This window comes from Eleutherodactylus coqui, chromosome 1, assembly GCF_035609145.1.
Source record: "Eleutherodactylus coqui strain aEleCoq1 chromosome 1, aEleCoq1.hap1, whole genome shotgun sequence".
NCBI lineage: Eukaryota > Metazoa > Chordata > Amphibia > Anura > Eleutherodactylidae > Eleutherodactylus > Eleutherodactylus coqui.
In genome coordinates this window covers 466,913,680-466,936,702 of record NC_089837.1, presented here as the reverse complement: position 1 = coordinate 466,936,702, position 23,023 = coordinate 466,913,680, and the positions used below count along the sequence as shown (strand labels likewise).

General features: G+C 43.7%; 1 protein-coding gene across 2 annotated transcripts in view; it reads right to left on the bottom strand.

Moving 5' to 3' along the window:
- Nucleotides 1-23,023, bottom strand: part of DIP2B (disco interacting protein 2 homolog B) — a 203,316-nt gene that overhangs the window by 22,213 nt on the left and 158,080 nt on the right. For both annotated transcript variants that reach the window (XM_066584343.1, XM_066584344.1), the window contains exons 15-26: nucleotides 21,453-21,546; nucleotides 18,864-18,983; nucleotides 17,239-17,353; nucleotides 15,836-15,975; nucleotides 15,207-15,343; nucleotides 12,081-12,161; nucleotides 10,059-10,186; nucleotides 7,608-7,722; nucleotides 7,196-7,397; nucleotides 5,235-5,344; nucleotides 4,701-4,781; nucleotides 4,486-4,609 (exon numbers count right to left, since the gene is read on the bottom strand). In XM_066584343.1, coding sequence (XP_066440440.1) covers nucleotides 4,486-4,609; nucleotides 4,701-4,781; nucleotides 5,235-5,344; nucleotides 7,196-7,397; nucleotides 7,608-7,722; nucleotides 10,059-10,186; nucleotides 12,081-12,161; nucleotides 15,207-15,343; nucleotides 15,836-15,975; nucleotides 17,239-17,353; nucleotides 18,864-18,983; nucleotides 21,453-21,546 — 1,447 coding nt within the window. The remainder of the gene's footprint in view (nucleotides 1-4,485; nucleotides 4,610-4,700; nucleotides 4,782-5,234; nucleotides 5,345-7,195; nucleotides 7,398-7,607; nucleotides 7,723-10,058; nucleotides 10,187-12,080; nucleotides 12,162-15,206; nucleotides 15,344-15,835; nucleotides 15,976-17,238; nucleotides 17,354-18,863; nucleotides 18,984-21,452; nucleotides 21,547-23,023) is intronic.

Here is a 23,023-nt window from a genome sequence, read left to right as displayed (position 1 = left end):
TCACCAAAATAAGGATAGAGGGCGGAAGACACGTGCACGCCACAACAGACATATTGGGAGAATTTAAAAAATACTATTCTAAACTATACAACATCAGAGACCAAACACAGACTGACACCCAGGGACTAGATGGCGAAATTGAGGCCTACTTGACCCTAAACGCCCCCAAAAGAGTGACAACCGAGGAGGCAGCGAGTCTAGACGAAGACTTTAGTGAAGAGGAGCTCACTACAATCATTAAAGAACTAAAAGTGGGCAAATGCCCCGGCCCAGATGGCTTTACAGCCAGATTTTATAAAACCTTCAGAGGAGAAATCTCCCCCCTAATTCTCAGAGCCTTTAATGCGGTAGAACGAGGGTGCCCATTCCCGACACAATCCTTAATGGCCCACATTTCAGTTATTCCAAAGCCAGGGAAGGATGCCTCGGTCTGCGGCAACTACAGACCCATATCACTTCTCAATATAGACATAAAACTATTTGCAAAATTGATAGCCACACGATTACAATATTCCATACCGCGGTTGATACATGGAGAACAAGTAGGATTTGTCCCCGGCAGAGAAGCCAGGGACAATACGGTTAGATCCCTTTCGTTGATGGCCAGAGCAGGGGTCAGGGGTGACCCGTTATGTCTCCTGGCGGTCGACGCTGAGAAGGCGTTCGACAGGGTCGGCTGGCCCTTCCTCTCGGCCACATTGGACAAAATAGGGGTGGGACCGAAAACAAAAGACAGAGTCATGTCTCTATATCGAAACCCCTCAGCTAGAATTAGGGTAAACGGCTCCCTGTCGGACGCCTTTCAAATAACAAACGGGACCAGACAGGGTTGCCCACTCTCCCCGTTCCTTTATGTGTTAACCATGGAAACGCTAGCTAACGCAATCCGTCAAAATGATTCAATTAGAGGGATCTTGACCGGGAACATTGAGCACAAGATGGCTCTGTTCGCGGACGACCTGCTAATTTACCTGTCCAATCCACGAGTGGGACTCCCCGTAATTCTACAAGAGTTTAAACGTTTCGGCGAAGTTAGCAACTACAAAGTAAACACCCGAAAATCAGAGATCCTGAACGTGACGTTGCCGCAGACCGAGGTATCACAATTAGAGGCACAATTCCCATTCAAATGGAAACGGTCCTCGATAAAATACCTGGGCATTCAACTCCCGGCAGACACCACACAAATCTTTAAACTCAACTTCCTCCCATTCCTGTCAGAACTTGAAAAGGACCTTAACAAATGGAATTCACTGTTCTTGTCCTGGAGTGGCAGGGTCAATGTAATTAAAATGGACTCGCTACCGAAATTCCTCTACATATGTCAGACAGTCCCGGTGAAACTCCCAAACTACTACCTAAAACGGCTTCGAACCCTCATTACAGCGTTCGTTTGGAGAGGAAGGAAGCCACGAATGCGCTTCTCGCTCCTCACCAGACAAAAGGAAAAAGGAGGCCTGAGCTTGCCTAATTTCACCCTCTATCACAAAGCCTGCCTCTCAAACTGTGTGCTAGACCTAATTAAAGATAACAGTCATAAGCTCTGGGTTGCTGCGGAACATGCACTGGTCCCGGGAACCCTACGAGGAGCAGCATGGATCCCACCTAATCTTATAAAAGAGATCCCCAACATCTCCCCATTTGTAGGTCAGTTACTCAAGACATGGACAGAGTTCGGGCAAAAAAAAGGCATGGTTACAGCCCCAGGCCCTCTAACCCCTCTCATAACAAACCCACAATTCAAGACAACGTTAGAGGGCACGTCCATACTAGGCTTACACACGTCGCCACTACCAAGAATTAGAGACGTAATGTCCAACACGAATTTAAAACCGTTTACTGAGCTCATAGATGAGAGAGGATCCCGTCCTGGCTATTGGCTACAATATTTTCAGCTGAGGGGGTTTGTGGGGTCCCTGGCTCCCCGGGTGAACCTAACGGGCGCGCTAACGCCCTTTGAGCAGATGGCCATGTCGCCAAACACACAGAGACACATGATTTCATCCATATATAGGCTGATGCTGAATCGAGAGACAGAGGACCAAAACCCTGGATACATGGAGGCCTGGGAGAGGGAACTAGGTCACAGCCTACCAAGAGAGGACTGGGAGAGAGCCTGGACACTATGTCACAAAATGTCCTCTGCTGGTAAAGCACAAGATCTAAATTTCAAAATTTTGTCTAGATGGTACAAAACCCCCGACCACTTGCATAAAATCTTCCCCCAGACACCACCAACTTGTTGGAGATGTAACGCGGACATAGGGAGCATGTCCCACATTTGGTGGAGTTGCCCGGGAGTGTCGGACTTGTGGAAGGAAACTATTGACCTATATAACCATATCTGTAAGTCACATCTCAGACTCACGCAGGAGATGGCCCTTCTCTCAGTCCTCCCAGGAACTATCAAAAGTATTAAACACAGTGTCCTTAGATTCTTCATACTTGCAACCAGAAGGGTCATCCCCAGACTCTGGAAATCCACGACTCCCCCCTCAAGAGGGATGTGGGTAGAAGAAATAAACGACCTCATGCGCTTCGATGAGCTGGGGGCGGAGGAGGGCGAAACTCAGGAAGGATTCTACCATACCTGGCAGACGTGGACCACATTCAGGTCCTCTGAACGATTTAAGGTCTGGGTAGCTACGGGTCGTCCGTAGAAGACATTGGTAGACCCCAGAAAGCTCCCAGAAGTTGAGAGTGGCTCCTCCCGGGGGTGGGCTCTATCACTTCAAATCGTGCTCCAGAGATCCACCGCCTCCAGCTCCCCATATAAGCCTAACCCCGCCCCTCCCCCCCCACCCCCATCTATCCTATACCACCCTGTCTGTCAATCATGTTTTTGTTACAGTTTAAGTTTTGATAAGTTAGGGCAGTACTCAACTGCCTGATTAGGAAGGAAGGAAAAGAAAAGAAAAGACGCATAGCCAAAGTTTTGTAATGCAAAGAATTGATTTACCTTTGTCTGTGAAACTGCAAGTCAATACAAATCCATAAGAAAATGACAAATGTATGTTGATGCCAGTAAAAATGTGCGAATAAAAATATTTTGAACAGAAAAATAAAACTATACAATTTACCCTGAAGTGGCATTGCAAAAATAAAAAAAAGACTCAAAAGGAATTTTGCCACCAAAGACATTTATGCCCTATCCAAAGGGCAGGGAACAAATTTCCAAAAGCTGGTGGTCCATAGCGATCCCAAGAATGGCAACCTAAAAACGCCCGGACAGTGCACATGCTTAACCACCACTTCCATTCACATCTACAAGACATGGAGAGAGATGAATAGGCTCGGCCACCAGAAGGGAAGTAAATGGATGGCAGTCATACATCTGTACCACCAATACATTCACATGGGGCATTCAAGGACACCACGAGTCATCTGTCAGCAGCACATCACCCTGGGTAAACAGCGATATCCTGCTGACAACACTGGGACAGCATGGGCCTGAATGATTGCACCAAAGATCCTTCAGGCACATAGTACAGCTGACTGCTCCCCGTAACCACAGCTGAACGAGCACTGATGGATTTTGCAGAAAATGTTGAATGCTGCTCGTTACTGGACCTTCACTTCCAACTGTCCCATAGATAACAGCGAATTAATGGGATCCCAGCAAAGGGACATTATGAATCTGTTTTTTGTCAAGGAACACTTCTAATAAGCAGTGGATTTTTCCGAAGTAGAAAACCCCTTTAATAAGCCCCTAGGAGTTAAAAAAAATTCCAATCTATGGTGAATTATACATATGTAAGAAGCATTCAACCTATGGCATCCAACTCTTGTTGTAGTTACAAGTATTAGTTATAAAATGGAATGTTCAATCAGAAAGTGACTTATTATATAAATCTCATTTTAGTGTTAAAATATATATTTTTAAGAATTTTTGGTGTTTTTTTTAAATTTTCAGTCAACACTTATATTTTAAAAATATCCTAACATCCTGCATTTTACACAGGTCACAGAGCATGTTTAGAATATTCTCCCATACAGGTCAATGGATGAGCTCCTGTCCATTGTGTGAATGGCCCATGAAGCTGCTGTAAAGCATCTCTCTAAATACTGTTAAATGAAGCTCAGAAAAGATGGCCGCCCCCATACTCATGTATAGACACCTGAATAAAAAATAAATTCTAGAATCAGTACACAAGAAAAAGATAACAAAAATGGAAAATGCTTCAGCTGGCATAAAAATCATCGTTAGCTCGTTTACTTCTTGTTGTGATTAAACGCTCCCCGCTCCGCGTGTAACATAGGAATGTGAAACACTGACCAAGAAGTGAGCGATTCTCAGTGATGATCCTACTGTCTATACAGACTGAATTAGTGCCAACAAGTTAGCGGTGACGTCACTCGCTCGTTCAAACGAGACTCGGCTCGTCAAAAAGGGGCATAAGTCAAAGAATAATAGAATTTGGTTTACTACTGCAAGAGACCAGATGGTTTCATTTGTCCATGCCTGTTTATGGACCAGACACTTACCAGGAGGATAGAGAAGTACCACGTTGTCCCCTGCGTTTAGATGCCCTTTCTCCACCAGGGTGGCTGCGATTCTCTCCGCTCGCTTATGAAGCTGTAAACAGGAAGCGGTACAGATGGCGGTTCCCTACAACCAGAGTTATGGACATGTCAGTAACCAAGAACTAGGCCTCCAGATTAACCACAGAAACGCTAGACGAGGTCCAACAGAAACCTACCTTTGCATTGAGTAGTATGAAGAGAATGTGCTCCGGTGTGGTCTGGGCTCTCCAATGCAGAATTTCAGACAAATACTGGTGCTGTTAATGGTAAAATACAACAGGTCAAGCGTGAGATTTCATGAAACATTTTTACACTCCGAGATCTAAACTTCTGAACAAATCTGATGCTCTGGATATATTAACCCTTTCCAATCCACTGTCTGACGTCTTCCTACATTCTGATTGAAGCTTGTACAGCTCCAATGTCAGAAGATGTCCGACAGGGTCTTCTTACCATCTATTGCCAGCCACTCCGCTGTCGCAGCCTCTCTGCTGCACACACTGGCTTTAGCCAGTAGATGGCACTGTTGTATAACAGCAAGAAGAGAAAGCCTTTTAGGAAACCCTGAATCCAAAATTGGATTGGAAAGGGTTAATAATACTAGATAGAGGTAAAATCACTGGCAGTGATGACAATGAAGCTCTGGAATTGGCTCCATCATAATATATGCCGCTTTTTCCCTACTATTATGATATTTAATGATATTTTACCTTTTTCACCAAATCATTTTCTTCTATCTGTCCAAGATCTCTACCCGATGCTTGAGCAATTCTCTTCCCTGCAACCAGATTACCGACCATAACAGATGCTGGGCCAACTCCTTGGATATAGAGAAAGGGATTAAGAAAAAAATAATCACACTTTAGTATGCTTCTAAAGACATCTCTTCACAGATTGCAATATACTGAATGTGTAGGTTATACGGTGGAGGGTTCTGCTTTTTCCAGGTTGTTCACAACACTTTTCCAGTCAGTCCTACCAGCAAACACAAACTTAGTAATTTACGTAATAGATTAAATAGAATGACCACCAAAAAGGGCTTCACAGAGCCCTGTACAGAGTTCCCCAGAATACACTGTCCTACCAAAAGTAATCGGACACCTGAGCAAAAATCAAAAGTAGTATTTATTTAAATATGTTAATACTTAATGTGTTTCCTTCGGCCATAATGACATTGGATACTCTCCGTGGCATACTTTTTACTAATGTCTGATACACTTCAGCTGGTATTTCCCTCCATTCATCCTGCAAACATCTGGCAAGTTCTCTCAAAGAAGATGGGTGCTGTTCCTATTTCCTGACTGACATTCCAGTTCGTCCCAAAGACGTTCAGAAGGGTTCAGGTTGAGGCCAATTCAATCATGTAAAATCCATATCTCCAATCCAACGTAAAATAGTGTTGGGTTTATGACAAGGCACATTGTCTTGTTGAATACATTGCTGACCACTTCCAGAGTATTGCCACATTGTTGAAAGCAATTATCTAGAATGTCAAGATACGCTCAGTGTTCATGCTTCTTGCCACATGTAAAGCATCCTCAGACCATAACAGAAACTTTACCATGTTTACTGGGCACAAAATGGAAAGTCTGAAAATGCTGAAATCTATGAGGTACAGCTAAGTAGCAGCAACCTGTATCTTTTATCTGCCACTCTGGACTCTCTTCTTCATCCTGTGTAGCCGCTGATCTGTGTTTACATGCATCGCTTCTGCAGTAAATGCAATTCCCAGCATGCATAGAGCTTGCTTACTGGCCAGCACTGTAGCTCCGCCTCCAGCTCACAGGTCCTACAACTTACTAGCACCAACCTCCTTCTCAGAGTGTCAGAGAAAACTGCTAAAGCAGACAGACAGGATGCTTACTCCCATCATGCACTGCTCATGGAATGTTGGAGGCTATGAACAGGGGAGGAAGTAGCAAAAGCAGACAAGATGTCAGGAAGGGGAGATATTTTTCAGGCAGAAAGTCACGTAATAGATAGAAAATGAAGAAAGTAGCTAGACCGGGGACAGTGAGACTATTACGCAATTAATTATTATGATGGCGTATATTAGATTTTTAATTGTTAGTCTGTGTCTGGAATACTACTTTAATTGTTGACACAACGCACTCAGACAAAAGTTGCTCCCCAGGCTCCTCCACACCTAGGTATGTCCCTCTGATTTGACGATGCAGTAGAGATATTAGTCCCTCCTTGCTCAACTGTCCGATGACCACGCTCTTTGCACCACTGTAGACAGTCCGATACATTGCGCTTTGTGATGGAAGGCTTGTGTGCAGCAGCATAACTCATCTATCCAATAGCGCGCAATTCTGCCACAAACTATGGTTGACACCTCCAAAGGTCTGCATTTTATAAAGCATGGCTTAAGACGAGTAACAAGCTAATAAGACTGGATCCATTCTACTAATAGGGGTGTCTGAGCACTTTTGGTAGGATAGTGTACAGCAGCAGTAATATAGCACAGGAGAAAATAAAGTAGACGTCCTTCATTTTTATTTCCCATTTCTTTTGAGTCAACATCTGGCTTTGGCTAAAAAAAAAAACTTCATGAAAAACTAAAACAAAAACATTTACGTAAAACCCCCCTAACACTTTATTGACCTAGAGCAAGCCATGCTGCGCTTGTTTCAGTTAATGCTTTATTCAGGAAAGTATTAATATTTACCTGGCTGTTTCTGCCTTGGCTTTGGCAAATTGGTTACACACGTGTGAGGACACATGAGTATATTACATGGATGTAAGGTGCCTTCCAGAAAGTGCTGTTTTGTTTGAGATAAGTGGATTCCTCCAAGTGGAGTTTTTGGCAATGTGTTTGCAGGAACAAGGGCAAGGCAGTAAACTCCCACTTGGTGGATACTATCAATGGCCTGGACCAAAAGAGATTAAGACATTAGAAAATAGTTCACATTTTGGACTTAAAGTTATATATGTAACAGTAAGTAATATTTCTTTATTACAGTCATGCGATATTTGCCCTCCCTCTCCAAAAAGTTCCCTTAATCAGTGTCATCTGCTGTTGAGTAGAAGACAGAAATGAAGAACATTTCCGCCAAAAGTCAAAGGCCGATCCTGATTACCTGCAGCACACGACTCATCCACTGGAATGAATCCTCCTCGGAGGCATCAGGTCGCTGCTCCGCTACCACCACAATGCGTTCATCATAAAAGACCGTGACGGAGAACACAGCAATCCTAAAACAAATACAACGTAAATGCAACAAGATGCTAATTTGGGCACTCGATCCACACAGTAAATTGGCCTGTTTTTATAGAACTAAATGTACAAAAAGAGAGCTAACAAAAGTCTTTGTTTGGTATGGGGTTTCCTCTATTGGAAGGGGGAAAAAGATTTAGGGCTTTCACATGCATGTTGTCTGTACTTACAACTAACTGCACACAAACAGCACAGTGACCCAATATAGTCAGTAGGACTACACAGATATGCACAAACTGTAAAAACATCTATCTATCAATCTCATAGCTATCAATCAATCAAATCTCTATCAATAAATCAATCAAATCTCTATCAATCAATCAAATCTCTATCTATCTATCTATCTACCTACCTACCTACCTACCTACCTACCGCAGCCTGTCCTATTCTGATCCTACTTCTTGGACAACAGTTACCCATTCAAGTCAATGGGTAATATGTAGAGATGAGCGAACGTACTCGGTAAGGGCGATTTCGCAATCGAACACCGCGATTTTCGAGTACTTCACTACTCGGGTGAAAAGTACTCAGGTGCGCCGGGGGGCGGGGCGTGGCGCGGCGGAGCGGGGGGTAGCAGCGGGGAACAGGGGGGAGCCCTCTCTCTCTCCCCCCCCCCCCACTCCCCTCTGCAACGCCCCGCTCACCCACCCACAGCGCCCCCGAGTACTTTTCACCCGAGTAGTGAAGTACTCGAAAATCGCGATGCTCGATTGCGAAATCGCCCTTACCGAGTACGTTCACTCATCTCTAGTAATATGAAACACAGAATATAAAATGTAGCGCACGTGGAGGACATCTGTGTGTGCTCTACTTTTCACTGATCATTGCTAAAAAAATTCTAGAAAAAAACACAATACCTCAACTTTTTTTGCATCTAAAAAAAGCAAAAAGAGAATGACATGCAGATGACACATGGCCATTAAAAAAAACAAAAACAAAATCAGACACACGTGACACGGTCGCACATCGCGTGGATATACACTGACATTAAAATCTGTCTGCTTTTTACAGTCGGAAATTGGACATGCTTGTGTGAGTTCGACCTAAAGAGAGCCCGTCATGTACGTTATGCTGCTTTCACCGAGGGAGAGACAAGCAGATTTCAGTGGTCTGTCACATATGTCCTCACATTAAGTAGTTTTGGAGAATTAGATAACTACAACTTCATCCTATCACTCTAGATAGTGAGAAAGCAATCAATCAATTACAGCGGTGGAAGCGGCAGCTCATAAATAATCAAGACTCCTCTCTCTGATAGTGAGCTGTAAGTTTAAAGGGAACCTGTAACTGAGGTCATGCTCCCAGAACCATGGCGTAGGATGAACCCGAAACAGATATGTATGGTGCCCCTGTGTATGTGTTCATCTGAAATGCTTCAGAGTTTCAAAATAAACACAATTTGAGGTTGGCCTATTTAAATCGGGAATGGAGCTCTTGAGTCAAAGAGGAGGGCCATTCTGGACTCCGCCCACATCAGCATGTCACCTGACAGCTCCTCTTTCTGCTTGTGTATAGAGAGAGCCCTGTCTGTCAACATGCTGTGGGTGGAGAGAGACCAACGTAGCCCACCACTGACTCAAAAGCTTTATTCCCGGAATCAAACAGGCCGACCTCAAAGTGCGCCTTATTCGAAAACACGCAGTGCTTCATACACAGAGTCCATTGTGCAGATCCAAGGTTCATGCTTCCCGTTGTTTAAGCAGCACAAACCCGGTGATGGGTTCCGTTTAAAGAGCAACTTATCTAGATCTGCGACCATGGTATGGGCATCTGGCTTTAGAGTTTGCTTTGCTTCTTTCCCGGCACTGCTTCTATTGGAAACTGCAATTGTAGTGCCTAATATACCGGGGGAAAAAACTTTGTATCTTCTTCCCTACTGAAGTCAATGGGAGATACAAGTACACAAAGTTCCAGCACTAACTTCTAATTATGAGATGGATTTTTATTAACAATCTAAGATAGAATCACAGTTTTAAAATAGTGATGCTTTGGTCGTACCCATGTCACAAAATGCAGATATCTACATGACTACTACATTCCCTCTTTTTGGAGCAATCTGATTGAGGAAAGCATGGGTAGGACCAAAAGATCGCTCTAGTAAATCTGTCACTCCATCTTGGGTTGTTAATAAAATGACACCTAATCAGAATTGAGTGCCAGATTTTTCTATACTCTACTTATTACAATTGGCATCTTATTCCTGCACAACCCAAGCAGTGCCATTTTCCTTTTTTGGGTGAAACAAGGTCACAAAATGTCATCACAATATCAACATACATTATACTTAACACAATAGAACAAAAGTCTGCGCTACCTTCCTCTGTACAAGGTTTTCAGCGATTCCACAGCTAATGCAGTTGCTACAATGTCATCTGCATTGTGCCGCCTTCCGCTAACCAGCAACGTCCCGTCCATTTTTCCAACCACAAACACGAGGTTCCCCTGGAATAAGAAAAAATATATTACTTGTGATGCTATAAAATCTGAGATACGGCTCATGTGCCTGGGTTACATATCACAGGGATCTCATAGTACTGCAACAGAACATTTCAATGGGAACACGCATACCATACCCCTGTATGTTCATAGAGGAATATGTGTTTTATATGCAGAAACCGCATACTATATTGTTCATTCTTCCTTAGATGCCATATACACTGAATGATCACTACTCAATAACTGGTTTGTCCACCTTTATTTGGCAGTCACAGCTTTCAGATGTCGCGGAACAGATTCCACAAGGTGACGTACATCCTCCATACTCAACCAGTGCCTGATGCAGAAGCTCCATGACTTGGTGCACATTTTGCAGATAAGTGGAAGCAGGTCTCACAGTTCTTTCCAGCATATCCCAAACATGTTCAATGTGGTTACCGTCTGGTGAGTTTGAGGGCCAAGGCAGTATGAATGAATTCATTGTTGTGTTCCTCCAACCACTCCCCAGTGATCCAAGCTCGTTGTCCTCTTGAAAGATGGCACTGTGGTCAGGGAAGACTTCCTGAAGATATGGGTACAGATGGTCAGCTAACAGGTCCCTGTAGCTACACCATTCAAGGATTATGGTTTAATGTCCAACGGTCCTAGGCCATGCCAGGAAAATGTTCCTCAGACCATGACACCGTCACTATTGGCGTGTTGAACCCAAACGGTGCACCCATGGGTTACAGCTTCCTGACACAGCCACCACATGGTACCGCGTTACTTATCACAAGATGTCACATTCCAGCTGTGATGATTTAGTGTATAGACACCATATATCCTGTTTCAGCGATACTAATGGGAAATATAATATAGGACATCTAGGAAATGCTGTCTACAATATAGTACGAAATAAGTTTATGTAGCGTGTTCTAGTTGTGGGCTGAAATGTGCATTGTATGATGAGGCCATACTTTCATCAAATTTAGCAAATATAAGTGGGAAAAGACAAAAAAAAATAAGGTGGTATATCGTATGGGTGTAAATCTTGTTTGTTAATCTTCTGCATCCCACTATTTAGTAAAGCTGGTCATATACCCATTTGTTTAGCTAAACGCCGTTTACCTCTTCTCCACCATCAACATCCATGATCAGCTGAGTGGTTTCAGACAACTCTTCTGTCAAGCGTATGGGCCAACTTTACAGCTGGCAGTCTACCCATATTTACATTCTCCGTTTCCATATTCGCAGAGATTCCTACATGTTATGTAATTTAATGAATCTCCCTGTCAATACAGTAATGGAGGAACAGCACTAGTGCTTGCAGGAGGAATGATGGCTTAACAGGAAAAATCAGACATGGAAGTCTAAAGTTTCCAACTTCTTGTCTAAATGATGACCTGCTAGTGAGATGATCAAGGTGGGTCAAGTAGATAAATGGGTAACCAAGTAATACATGGTTGTGCTGAGCAACTTTTCACTCTGGCTAATACAGAAAGAGTTACCAGCTTATAAACTTCGTCTGTAACCAGAGAAATATTAAGCAAGCGAGGTGGACATTTTTAAGAAAAAGTACATGTACACAGTCAGAAGAGATTAAATTGGTTTACGGAAACCCTAAAACAGGGTTAAGATAGTATTTTTTCCACGGAATTAAAGAGATCTTCTGGCCTGTTGAAACCAAGATGGCAGTACTGCTTCTCAGACTACCTGATGCGCAGTGTGCATTGGTAGTCCAAGATACTACATGGTGCTCTGATTGGCCAGTGCTGCTTACATGAGCAGTGTGTATAGACTACCAATGCACAGTGTACATCAGGGAGTCAGAGAAGCGATGCAGCCATATTGGTTTGTCTGGGGCTGGAAGGTCGCTTTAAGTGCAATAGCAGTCTAAAACGCTAAAAAAGTCAGCACTTACAGGTCCTACAAAGCCCAATAAGCCGGTTCTGGTAAATGGCGTTTCCCCAATTGGAGTTCCAGTGGCACCAACCGGTAAAACCTGGAACAAAACAGAAAACCACAATGAAGTGAACTGCTGCTTGCAAAACTACAAGAAAGAGGGATGCAGGGGTCCAAAATTCAATTTAGAATTCAGATACATGTAAGAACTTGTTCAACATTAGTGTTTGGGGCTCTTTTTGAAATTTCAATAGTTGAATTCAATTTTTTTTTTAAAAACGGGACAAAATGGAGCAGCATAGTACGCTAAATCATCCAGTAAAATGCCAGAAGGCCTGCTGGAAACCAAACGGATCCCATTATAGTCAATGAGGTCTGTTCGATTCCGTTATAGGATGGTGCTTTTCAGGTCCTGGATGAGGTTTTCCTGCTCCATAACGAAGGGGCAACCATGACCTTCAAAAGCTTTGCACAAGGATCACTGTGGGCACCTTCTTCACACAGTTCGGAGTCATGGAGCATGAACAGATGTCTTTTTGTAGAAAATCAGGACTGGAAACAGAACATTGTATTCCTTCCAAATCCACACAGTTGACAATAGCACCTGCGGTCACACTGCGGACCTGCCGAAATCATACTACTAATTTTAGATTTATATGAAAAATGTTCATCTAACGTACAAAACCACAACTATACAGGCTACTTGCTTGTAATTTTCACATTTAAATTCCTTAAAGGGGTTGTCCTGCGCCGAAACGGGTTTTTTTTTTTATTCAATAGGCCCCCCGTTCGGCGCGAGACAAACCCAATGCATGTGTTTAAAAAAAAACAAACGTTTAGTACTTACCCGAATCCCCGCGCTGCGGCGACTTCTTCCTTACCTTAGCAAGATGGCCGCCGGGATCTTCACCCACGATGCACCGCGGGTCTTCTCCCATGGTGCACCGTGGGCTCTGTGCGGTCCATTGCCGATTCCAGCCTCCTGATTGGCTGGAATCGGCACACGTGACGGGGCGGAGCCACGAGGACCAGCTCTCCGGCACGAGCGGCCCCATTCACCAGGGAGAAGACTGGACTGCGCAAGCGCGTCTAATCGGGCGATTAGACGCTGAAATTAGACGGCACCATGGAGACGAGGACGCTAGCAACGGAACAGGTAAGTGAATAACTTCTGTATGGCTCATATTTAATGCACGATGTATATTACAAAGTGCATTAATATGGCCATACAGAAGTGCTGAACCCCACTTGCTTTCGCGGGACAACCCCTTTAACGACCAGAGTGTTTTGGACCTAAAGGACCAGACACTTTAGGGATTTTACCCATGTGGCGGTTTTACTGCTCTATTTTTTTTCTTCAGCTACCAAAATGGGTTTTTTTTCCCCCATAACACTTAGGGCTATTTTTTAAATATCTTTTATCACTGACACTCTCCCCCCCCCCCCCCCCCCCGTTTTTCAGTTATTGGGGGGGGGGGGGGGGTAATTAAAAGTTAAAACTAAAACAATTAAAGGTCTAATTCCTACGGGCGGATTTCAGAAATCAGCGGCGTTGCCCCGCAGCTATTAGGTTCTATTGAACCTAATAGAGCAATGTTCACGGTGCGGAATTCCACCCTGGAATTCCGCCCCATGAAATAACCCGTAATCACCTGCGGCATGTTCTATTTACCGCAGGCGTATGCGCAGACTACTTCCATTGCAGTCAATGGAAGCTGTCCGTCACGCTATCTTCCGCGTAGCACAGTATGACGCTGCGGGCGCGTCACGTGACGCTGCCGGTGTGTCATGCGCTGTACTGTGCATGCGTGCCAGCACAGGATGCGGGACGTCGGGGAGTGGATCCGGAGGTGAGTATGGGGTCTCTGGGGGAACGCCGTGACAGACTCTGCTGCCGAATTCTGCTTGCGGAGCCCGTCACGGCCGTGGGCACTAGGCCTAATAGTAGTTTATTTTTAAAATTAGTGCATTATGCTAAAATACAGTACAGGGATGGGTTCCTCATTTTGTTTCGGACATTTTGATATATAATTTGTATAGTCTCGGATTACAGTGTGGTGATGGTTTGCGTTGGCGGCGATACATTTTCTTTTTCTATAGATCTTTTTATTTTGCAATTTATTTAAACTTATTTTTGTAACTATTTTTTTTAGCATCTATGTCCCCCATAATGCCATATAAGACCTCTGGGGTCATTCACACTGCCTTTTTTTATTTCATATTTTTTCACTGTAGCTGGGGCATCCATAGGAACAACATCCATAGGAGCCCCAGTTACAGGGAAAAACATTCCCCTGTAGTGACAGTAGTTACGAACAGACCTGATCAGGGTCCTCTAGGACCCTACAGCTCTACTGTGCCAGGGAGGCACCTGAAGTAGCCCTTCTGCTTTCTCTTATCACTACGTAGCGCTCATTGACTGCTATGTAGTCTGCAAGAGAGAATCCAGAAGCGGTTTAAAAATTGCTTTTGTCTTCTTCTCAGGGTCCTCAGCTGTTACTAACAGCTAAGGACCTAACCGGTTCTTGCTTGATAACAGAAGAAGGAGCTTTATTTCCGCTCTGTATTTTTGCTATCGGCCGGTATTAAAGCCCAGGACCAAACGCCATAAATTTACGGTGCTTGATGGTTAAACCTTATGTATTAGGGAAAACTCGAAAGGTCATGAATAGAGAAAACAAAAAAGTAATAATTTCCTGCACTTTTCTTGCATGTTATGAACCATTTAAAGGAGTTCTTAACTTTGGTCAATTCTTGCCTGTTTGAAAAGCCATCTCCTGATTGGATGCTAAAAGCTGCCACTCAGAGCAGAGGGGAGGAGTTGATGAAGTATTCGGTGCAGAGAGCCTAGACGCTGCATATAAAAGGGCTGCGTCCTGAGTACTTGTGACCGTAGGGCCAGAGGCACTAGAATGTGGATTTCTCAGTCATGGAAATGCATGCAATCCCCCGTCCACTATATAGAACGGTTAGCAATTCTGAGCAGCCCAAACTGCTGACTGACTCCCTTCAGCTGCTCAGGTTTAATTACACAGTAGTGCGACTTTCTAGTGTCTTAGCCAACGTAAAACCATTGATCACACTGAAAGGTTTTGCCGTAACACATGCAAACAAGCCACACATGTGTTTTATGAAGCGGACATACCTCAAACGTATTCTTTGTGACTCCTGACAGTCCGTAATAACTTATCCCACCTCCTTTGCAGCTCACGCAGATTTCTCCGATCTCATCTGTTTTACATAATTGCGGCACAGCTTCTGGCTTTACAATGCACATCACCCCTGGAAAAGCAGAGGATCTGGAATCAGCCAGCGTTATACTTTGCAATGTGATGCTTACTTACATACTGTGTGTTCCATTTTCAGATATTTCACATTCTAAATATGCTACAAGATTACGATTTTAAAGGCGGTCCAAATAGTAAGGATTGTCAATGTATCAAAACAAGGCAAACAAAACTTGTAAAATCTATATAGATAAAATATTGCAAAATATTACATACACTATAAGAAATAATTAAGAATATCTACCAGACATATTTGACCATTGATTCGTCATACTAGTAATGGGTGTTTAATAGGATATTAATTGTAACTAACTATACAGTAAATCTAGCATCACAATAGGCTTTCCTATTTAACAGGAAACATATTTTACTGATAGATCCCTGTGTAATACATAAAACTAAATCAGATAATCCTGTTTAACAAATGCTGTATGAGGCTAGTATATACTGTACCATCCACGGAGATAATATTAATGCCTCCGCTTACCTCCAGGCATCACGTGTCCAACATCTTGCACTGTTAAAGCAGAATTCTTGTCTTCAGTGTTCACCCGGATGACACCAAAACTCAACCCGTTCATAGACAGAATGGCTCTTCCAGGCAGCGGTGCCCCTGGGATCCCAGGTCTTAAAAAAGAAGAATTCTTTAAATGACATTGCACATTGTAGCACTATTATGAGCCGACTTACCAAACTAAACCACCAATAGTAACTAGTAAAAATGATACTTCAGAAAGCAGAAATGACATTTGAAAGTCAGCATGCTCCGATGCATCAAATCCCATCCAATCTCTAATTTAACAGGCGGGATCGGAGACAACTCTGTCTTTAGTTGCTAGACGGTGGTTACGGCATAAAAAGAGTTAATAGAATGAGGGTTTCCTGTGTCTCACCATAGGGGCTCAAGTCTACCATGTTTAAGGCCCAATGTCCACGGGCGGATTTGAATTGCAGAATCCTCATGAGGCACCTGCCGGGACGATCCGCAGTTCAAGCCGCCCATAGGTAAACATGGGTGTCCACACTGGAATTAAAGCATGCAGATTTGTTTTGCGGACTTTCTGGTCTGGAAAACAAATTCCAGCATTCTTTATATCAGTGCGGTTACCGCGCGGACGGCTGCCATGGACGTCAATGGAAGCCGTCCGATCCGCGGCCCTCCTGCAGCTGACACTGCGGACAGGCCGCGGATCCCATGGGAAAGCAAGTGGTTTGAAAAAAACTCCCTGTACTGCGCCTGTTCGACGGAAAGCCGTAAGGACCATGTGCAGTACAGTGAACCCAGAAGTAGCGAGGTTCACGCATCCGCTACAGCCTGCAAGCTACGGGTACGTAGGAATCGGACCCGCCGGTGGACATGAGCCCTAAGTGAAAGTTTTTCACATAGATTTTCTGCTGCCCTGCTGTTTGCAATCCACTTCCAGTTGTTGATGTCCTAAGCCGCCACTCTACAAATACTGCACGGGCAGAGACTTTCTCTAGCAGCCATACTGCCAGTATTGTACTGGCTAGAATTTCCTCTCCCACAATTCCCGTGCTGCCTTGCATAGCCCTGCTCACATCAGCTGAAAGATAATATCAGAATGCTCGCCCCTCTGTTGCATGTAGTAACTAGCGGTGTCCCCATGTCCCTCTTACTAGAGGAGCAAAGTGCTTAAAAAGGCAACAGATGGCAAAGATGCTGGAAGGGAGACCCCTAGTGGCAGGCACTTCAAAGTATTTTCAGTAGTAAAACATTAAAAAAATTAATGCCAGTATATTACAAGATTGATGAGTCACACAAAGGCTGTTAGATACGTAGAAGTTACGGGAACCTGCAGAGTTGGACCTGCAGTTAGTGTGAATTTAAATGTAAAAACAGTAACAATTGCTTTAGCTTCCTTACTGTACCTTCGGATGGCAACAGTCATGGCTTCTGGAGATGTGGCACATGGACAAATAGCTTCAGGCTTAAGACCATAATTTTGAAACAAACTCAGGAAAGCATCGCAGGATGAAACAGACCCTGTGCAAAACCAAAAAGACACAGTCATAAAGTGAAGGCCAATTAAGAGTTATGAAGTGAAATGGTCTGACAAGTCAGCTATCAGAGCTCTATAGAAGTACAGAGATCCACAGTGTTACCATTGATGAATGGGGTATATTTATTCAACTTTAGATCAAATCTGCAAACCACTGATGTGCTGCAAAAGATACAGCAGTTCAGATCTTACAAAATACCCCTTTCTATGTGGGTCTGGGCGGAGTCTGGGAGGTTGGGGTGGGGGTGGGGCGTCGGGGCCTACCGTTTCTCCTTTAGAGAATGAAAATGGTTTGGCTGATCTAAATTTGCATACAAGCTGTAGGGCGAAGGGGGAAGCCTGTTAGACCAGGTCACCAAAATGTCGGCCATTTTGAATGCGGCCATCTTGGATTCAACTCGAATTTTCCATTGGAAAGGTAGGTGTGTGTAATATCAGCCTGGCAGAGAATGTCACCAGAAAAACAACAGTGTGCTTCATTTTAACATAACTTTGTTTGTTTTCATGTTAACATAGGGATTTTTTTTTTATTACAGGCAAAGTAAATTATGTTATCTTAAGGCGTACGTGTTGAGATCGTCCACCGCCAGTTGTTACAGCATCTGCAATTACTAAAGATACTATTTATGCGTAGACAAAATTTGAGCGCTAGGTTGGGGGCTCTTGCCAAATTAGGTCAGAACAGGGGTTGCTGATGCTGTATCAGTAACAGTTTTTGGTCGGCCATATTTTGCTTTATCAGTGACCGAACCTTTTTCTTAGAATTTGGAAAGAAGTTTGGCAACTGCACTATGGGTAATGGTAGGTCTGGTAGGACGGGGTAGGATCGCGTTGATTGAGATCTACTGTAATGAGACATGTCCTTTGTTCCCCTGACATAAAGGACAATCGCAACGCATTCTGCGAGATTTAACGCCATCATTCATATTGCCTGTAATGAAGAAAATTCACTGTGTTAACATGAGAATGAATAAAGTTGTGGTAAATTGAAGAACACCTTTGTTTTTGGTGAAACTCTCTGCCAGTCTGATATATCACACACCTACCTCCCCATTGGAAGATTATGGTTGGACCTGCAATAATCTACTGAGGAATGGTTTTGATTAGAGTTGAGTGAGCATACTCGCTAAGGACAATTGCTCAATCGAGCATCGAGGGAGAGAGAGATCTCCCCTCCGTTCCTCCCCGCTCTCACCCGCCGCCTGAATCTTTGCTCCCGAGCGGGCAGGTACTCGATCGAACAATTGCCCTTAGCGAGTATGCTTGCTCATCTCTAGTTTTGATCTGAGGAAAGGGTACCCAGATGCTCCAAACGTTCGAAATTTAGAACTTTAGAACTGTGGCAAAACTTTTTAATCTGGGGAAAAACCTCAAACCTCAAGCAAAATGTTAACATATACAAAAATTGTTAACAATCCGCAGTGAACGTTGTGGTTCAGCTATTTTGCAATCTGGCTATCACAACCAAAACTCATAAAACACAATGACACTTACATGGATTGGCTCCATCTGTTACAATAAGCATGCGAAGAGAAGCCAAACTGATATCCTTCTGTTCTCGATGTGCGATCATTGCCCAGTGCAAGTCCCTGCACTTCACTACTGCAACCCTGGCTGGGAGACAAGAAACAACAAAGAAGTATTCATGGCTTTATCACTCTACTGTACAATCATAAAGGATATGGACTTCCTTCATTTCTTGCTTCCAACAGAACAAAAATCAACTTAAATGCCAAGATCTCAGCACCACATCGTTTAAACAATTGTGGGCTTTGGCACTGATTGAACTAAAAATAAACCACTCGTGATAAAGAAGGGAATTTGCTCAAAATTGGCAGCGTTCTCATCCAGGCTGTAACGTAATAAACTGACAAGGGCTTTATCCATCAATAGGGCTCCGATGTATTGTGAAATAATGGCAACGTATTCAACCTATAGAGATGAATTCCAGCTGCTGAAGAGCCCGGAGTGTAAGAGGACGGGATCAGACATCCTATAGTCGTATTTATGACACTTCATTCACTATACGGTCAACAGGGCAACAGAACGTGCAACCGGCCAAAGATCCCCGGCATTCCTCACATTATATGAAGTAACAAGAGTTACTGATAGTGGAAGCAGGATGCATCACCCTTCCTAGCATAGGATCAATTGAATTCTCTTGTACATCAGAGTCGGAGATTCCAAAAGGAACCTTCGGCACAGATTCTGTCCAAAACACTTAAAAAAGAGTGTTCTTCTGTTATAATGCTGAACCCCATTCTAGTCAATGAGGTCGGTCCGGCGCCGCTAGTGTTTGGTATGTGCCCGATTCGTCAACAATGATGTAACGGAGCAGAACAGCGGAACGTTGTTGTGAAGGGACTGAATCGATGTTACAAATATTGTAAGTGTGCCTCTAATTCAATTATCGTGCCTATGGGTGTACGATTATTCCAATTAATTGATTTATTTGCCCCTTACGAGCCCCACAATTGTGTTTATACACAGAATTGCTACATTCCATTTCTTTTTTATAGTACACTACATGATGCCATACACAACATGAGTCCCTAGGACGCCGCCTCTGCTCAGTCATAGGTAAGTTCTGCTGAGTGGCTGGATATTGACCCAATTCTGGTGAAGGTGCATTTAATTCCTGCCGCCCCAATGAGCAGGCAAAGCAGGAAGTCCCTCTTCCCGAATCTCCACGCCGCAGCTCTGATTATAAAGCTCATCACCACCACTACTGCGGAACGACACGCCAGAAGCTCCAAGTAGTAGATGAGTACAGGCTGGCAAATTGGAGGAGAGGGGTAGATGGGGACTGGACACCGGCAGCAGCGGTACAGCAAGTAAGCAGCCACTCAACTTCCGCTCTCGGCCAGTGTCCCTGTGAAAATTTGCTGGCGACTGTCACATTAGTTCATTTCTTGCAGTTACTGAGGCCATCTGTCAGTGTAAGAAATGAACTGAAGCGACAGGCACCATGCACATGTACCTAGCCTAGACGAACCTTCCCCCGCATGGATTGTGACCGAAATAACAGGTAAGCCTTGGTGCATAACCTTTCACTAGTTCAGTATTGCACCAAGGCTTACCTGCTATCGCAGACACATTACATGCTGGGCAAAGCTCCTCTGGTGATGGGTAGATGGGCCAGGCATCACGTATTGTTGTCTATAGTGGGCCAGGCAGCTGTCGCATCAGTTTATTTCTTAGCATACGTTCACACATAGCAGAATTGGTGCAGATTTTCCACATCAAAATAGAAGTGAAAATCCACACCAAAAAACACGTCAAAATCCGTACTGATGGTCTAGATTGCGACATACATTCTGATGTGAACCCGCAGCAGACCTCACTCCTTCAATTAAAGGGTGAAATCTGCAGTAGATCAACATCAAAAACCACATCAAACAGTGCCGATTTTGGTGCAGATCCGAAACAAGTGAACACACCCTTACAAGAGAACGACTAATGAGACAGCTGCCCGGCCCATTTACTTATCACTGATACATGAGAGCTCTGGTCTGGCCAACAGTCACACCAATTGATTGCAGAGCTGGGTGGCTGCTGTATTAGCTGGGTTATTGCTGTAGTCTACCAGGCTGGTGTTCCCAATATCACATCTTCAAGTCCCCTCGAGGGACAAAAAAGTTTTTTAAAAAGAAAAGTTCAAGTTTAACCCTTTCCAATCCAATTTGTATCCTGGTTTTTCTAGGGGGCTTACTCTTTTTCTGCCGTTATACAACGGCGCTATCTGCTGGCTTAAGCCAGTACTGCATGAGGTGACATGTTGCATAGGCTCCAACAGCAGAGAGGCTTGCAGTATACAGTAAGAGAACCCTGACGGACGTCTTCCAACATTAGAGCTGTACAGCCTTAAATCATAATGTCTTCAGACGTCAGACAGTGGATTGGAAAGGGTTAATAGAATATAAAACCGTAAAGAAAAAAACCCAACATGGTTTTCCCTAAAGTACTTTTATAATGGAGAAAATAAAACAAACATTAGTTTCTTTAACATTATTATGGTTATTAAAAGAAACTTTATTGTATTAACCCGTGCACTTTATTCCCAGGGTATATATAGTGTATTACCTTTATTTGCGTGGACTCTTTGCACCCAAGATAAGGGACAAGCTTTCATCACAGAGTATGGAACGCTGATTGTGTGCATTTTGTTCACTACATTCTAGGGGACAAAATGATAAATATATCTATTAACCAAAAAAGCGACACAAGTTATTTTGACTTTTTCTTTTTGCTATTTTTTATTTCTGCATAAACCCATCATGCACTTATACGTAATCACAACACAAAGCATCTAAAGCGTGCTTCCACATCTAGTACTGCTCAAACATGTATCTGTTTCATATATATTACATCCCCCTTTTAAGGCCAGGCCTCTTTGGTAATTTACAATATTTAGATCCCATCACTTATTACCATCATAGGCTGCATGTCATATGCAAAAATGTGCAGCAATTTTACATAAGTTTGCAGCACATTGTATCAAACATGTCCCTATGGAGTCCTGGCCTTAAGGCGTACTGAATTTTTTAATAATGTGTGTGTGTGAATGAGGAATAACACTATTTCATATTATATGACTTGCATATTGCATTTTTCACCAGTTTACCCTTCTGCAAGCTCCATTCGCAACTCAGTTTTCCTTGACCTGGAGGGGGTCTCCAATGCACTGCACGCATAGGAGAACAGGATATCGTTGCTCGCTCTACAGCACACCTTCATAATTAACAGCGTCATGGAGGATAATATACGGCAGTACTGAGCAGTGTAGATGTAATTCTGGTAGTAAACACTATTAACTGCAGCCGCATATCTATGTGAGTATCTCTGCTTTTTTCCCTCATGAAGCGGTCTCATTCTCCCCCTCCATGGAATTCTATAGGCAGGAAGGCTGCCTGCACATGACCGGGTCAGAATTAAACCCTGTGTCCAGCCGGTGACCCCCGCGTACCTGTCCGGATTCTTCATATTCTGTACTGCGGATGTGCCGACCGTTGCACTGGGGCACATGCGCAGTACAGATTATGCCGCGCCGTTGCTAGGTGAGGACACGGATTCTGAGACCTATCCGCAATGATTATTGCGGAAGGGGCGCAGGTCGGATGGCTTCCACTGACTTCAATGGAAGCTGTTCGCACAGAATCTGCCTAAAAACAGAGCATGATGCGATTTTTCCCGCGCGAGCGGAAAAATGGAATTGTTTTCTGCTCGTGGGCAGGAAAAAACGCTTTTCCACAGCATGCTACGGCACACTTCCTATTATCTATCACAGTGTCTCTCTTACTAGAGATGCACATGACAACAGGTAGACGACAGCAATTTCGAAGAAAGGCAGACCCTAGTGGATAGCATTTTGGGGCAATTTTTCAGCACAGAACCTCATTTTAGTTACATCAAGTGATTTAGACTTCTGGTAGTTATCATACTGGCTATCATATAGCAGAAGCTTGTTGAAAAGTTAATTACCATTTAAATGTCCTTAGCTGATAAATAAGGTGGAAGGGTGGATTCTCAATTTAAGGGCAACTGCACACGAGCGGAAATTCCACGGCGGGATTTCCCGTGGAATTTCCGCCCTTGGAAGCTGCCATAGGATTGCGTTAACGAACGCAATCCTATGCAGACAGCCGCGATTTGGC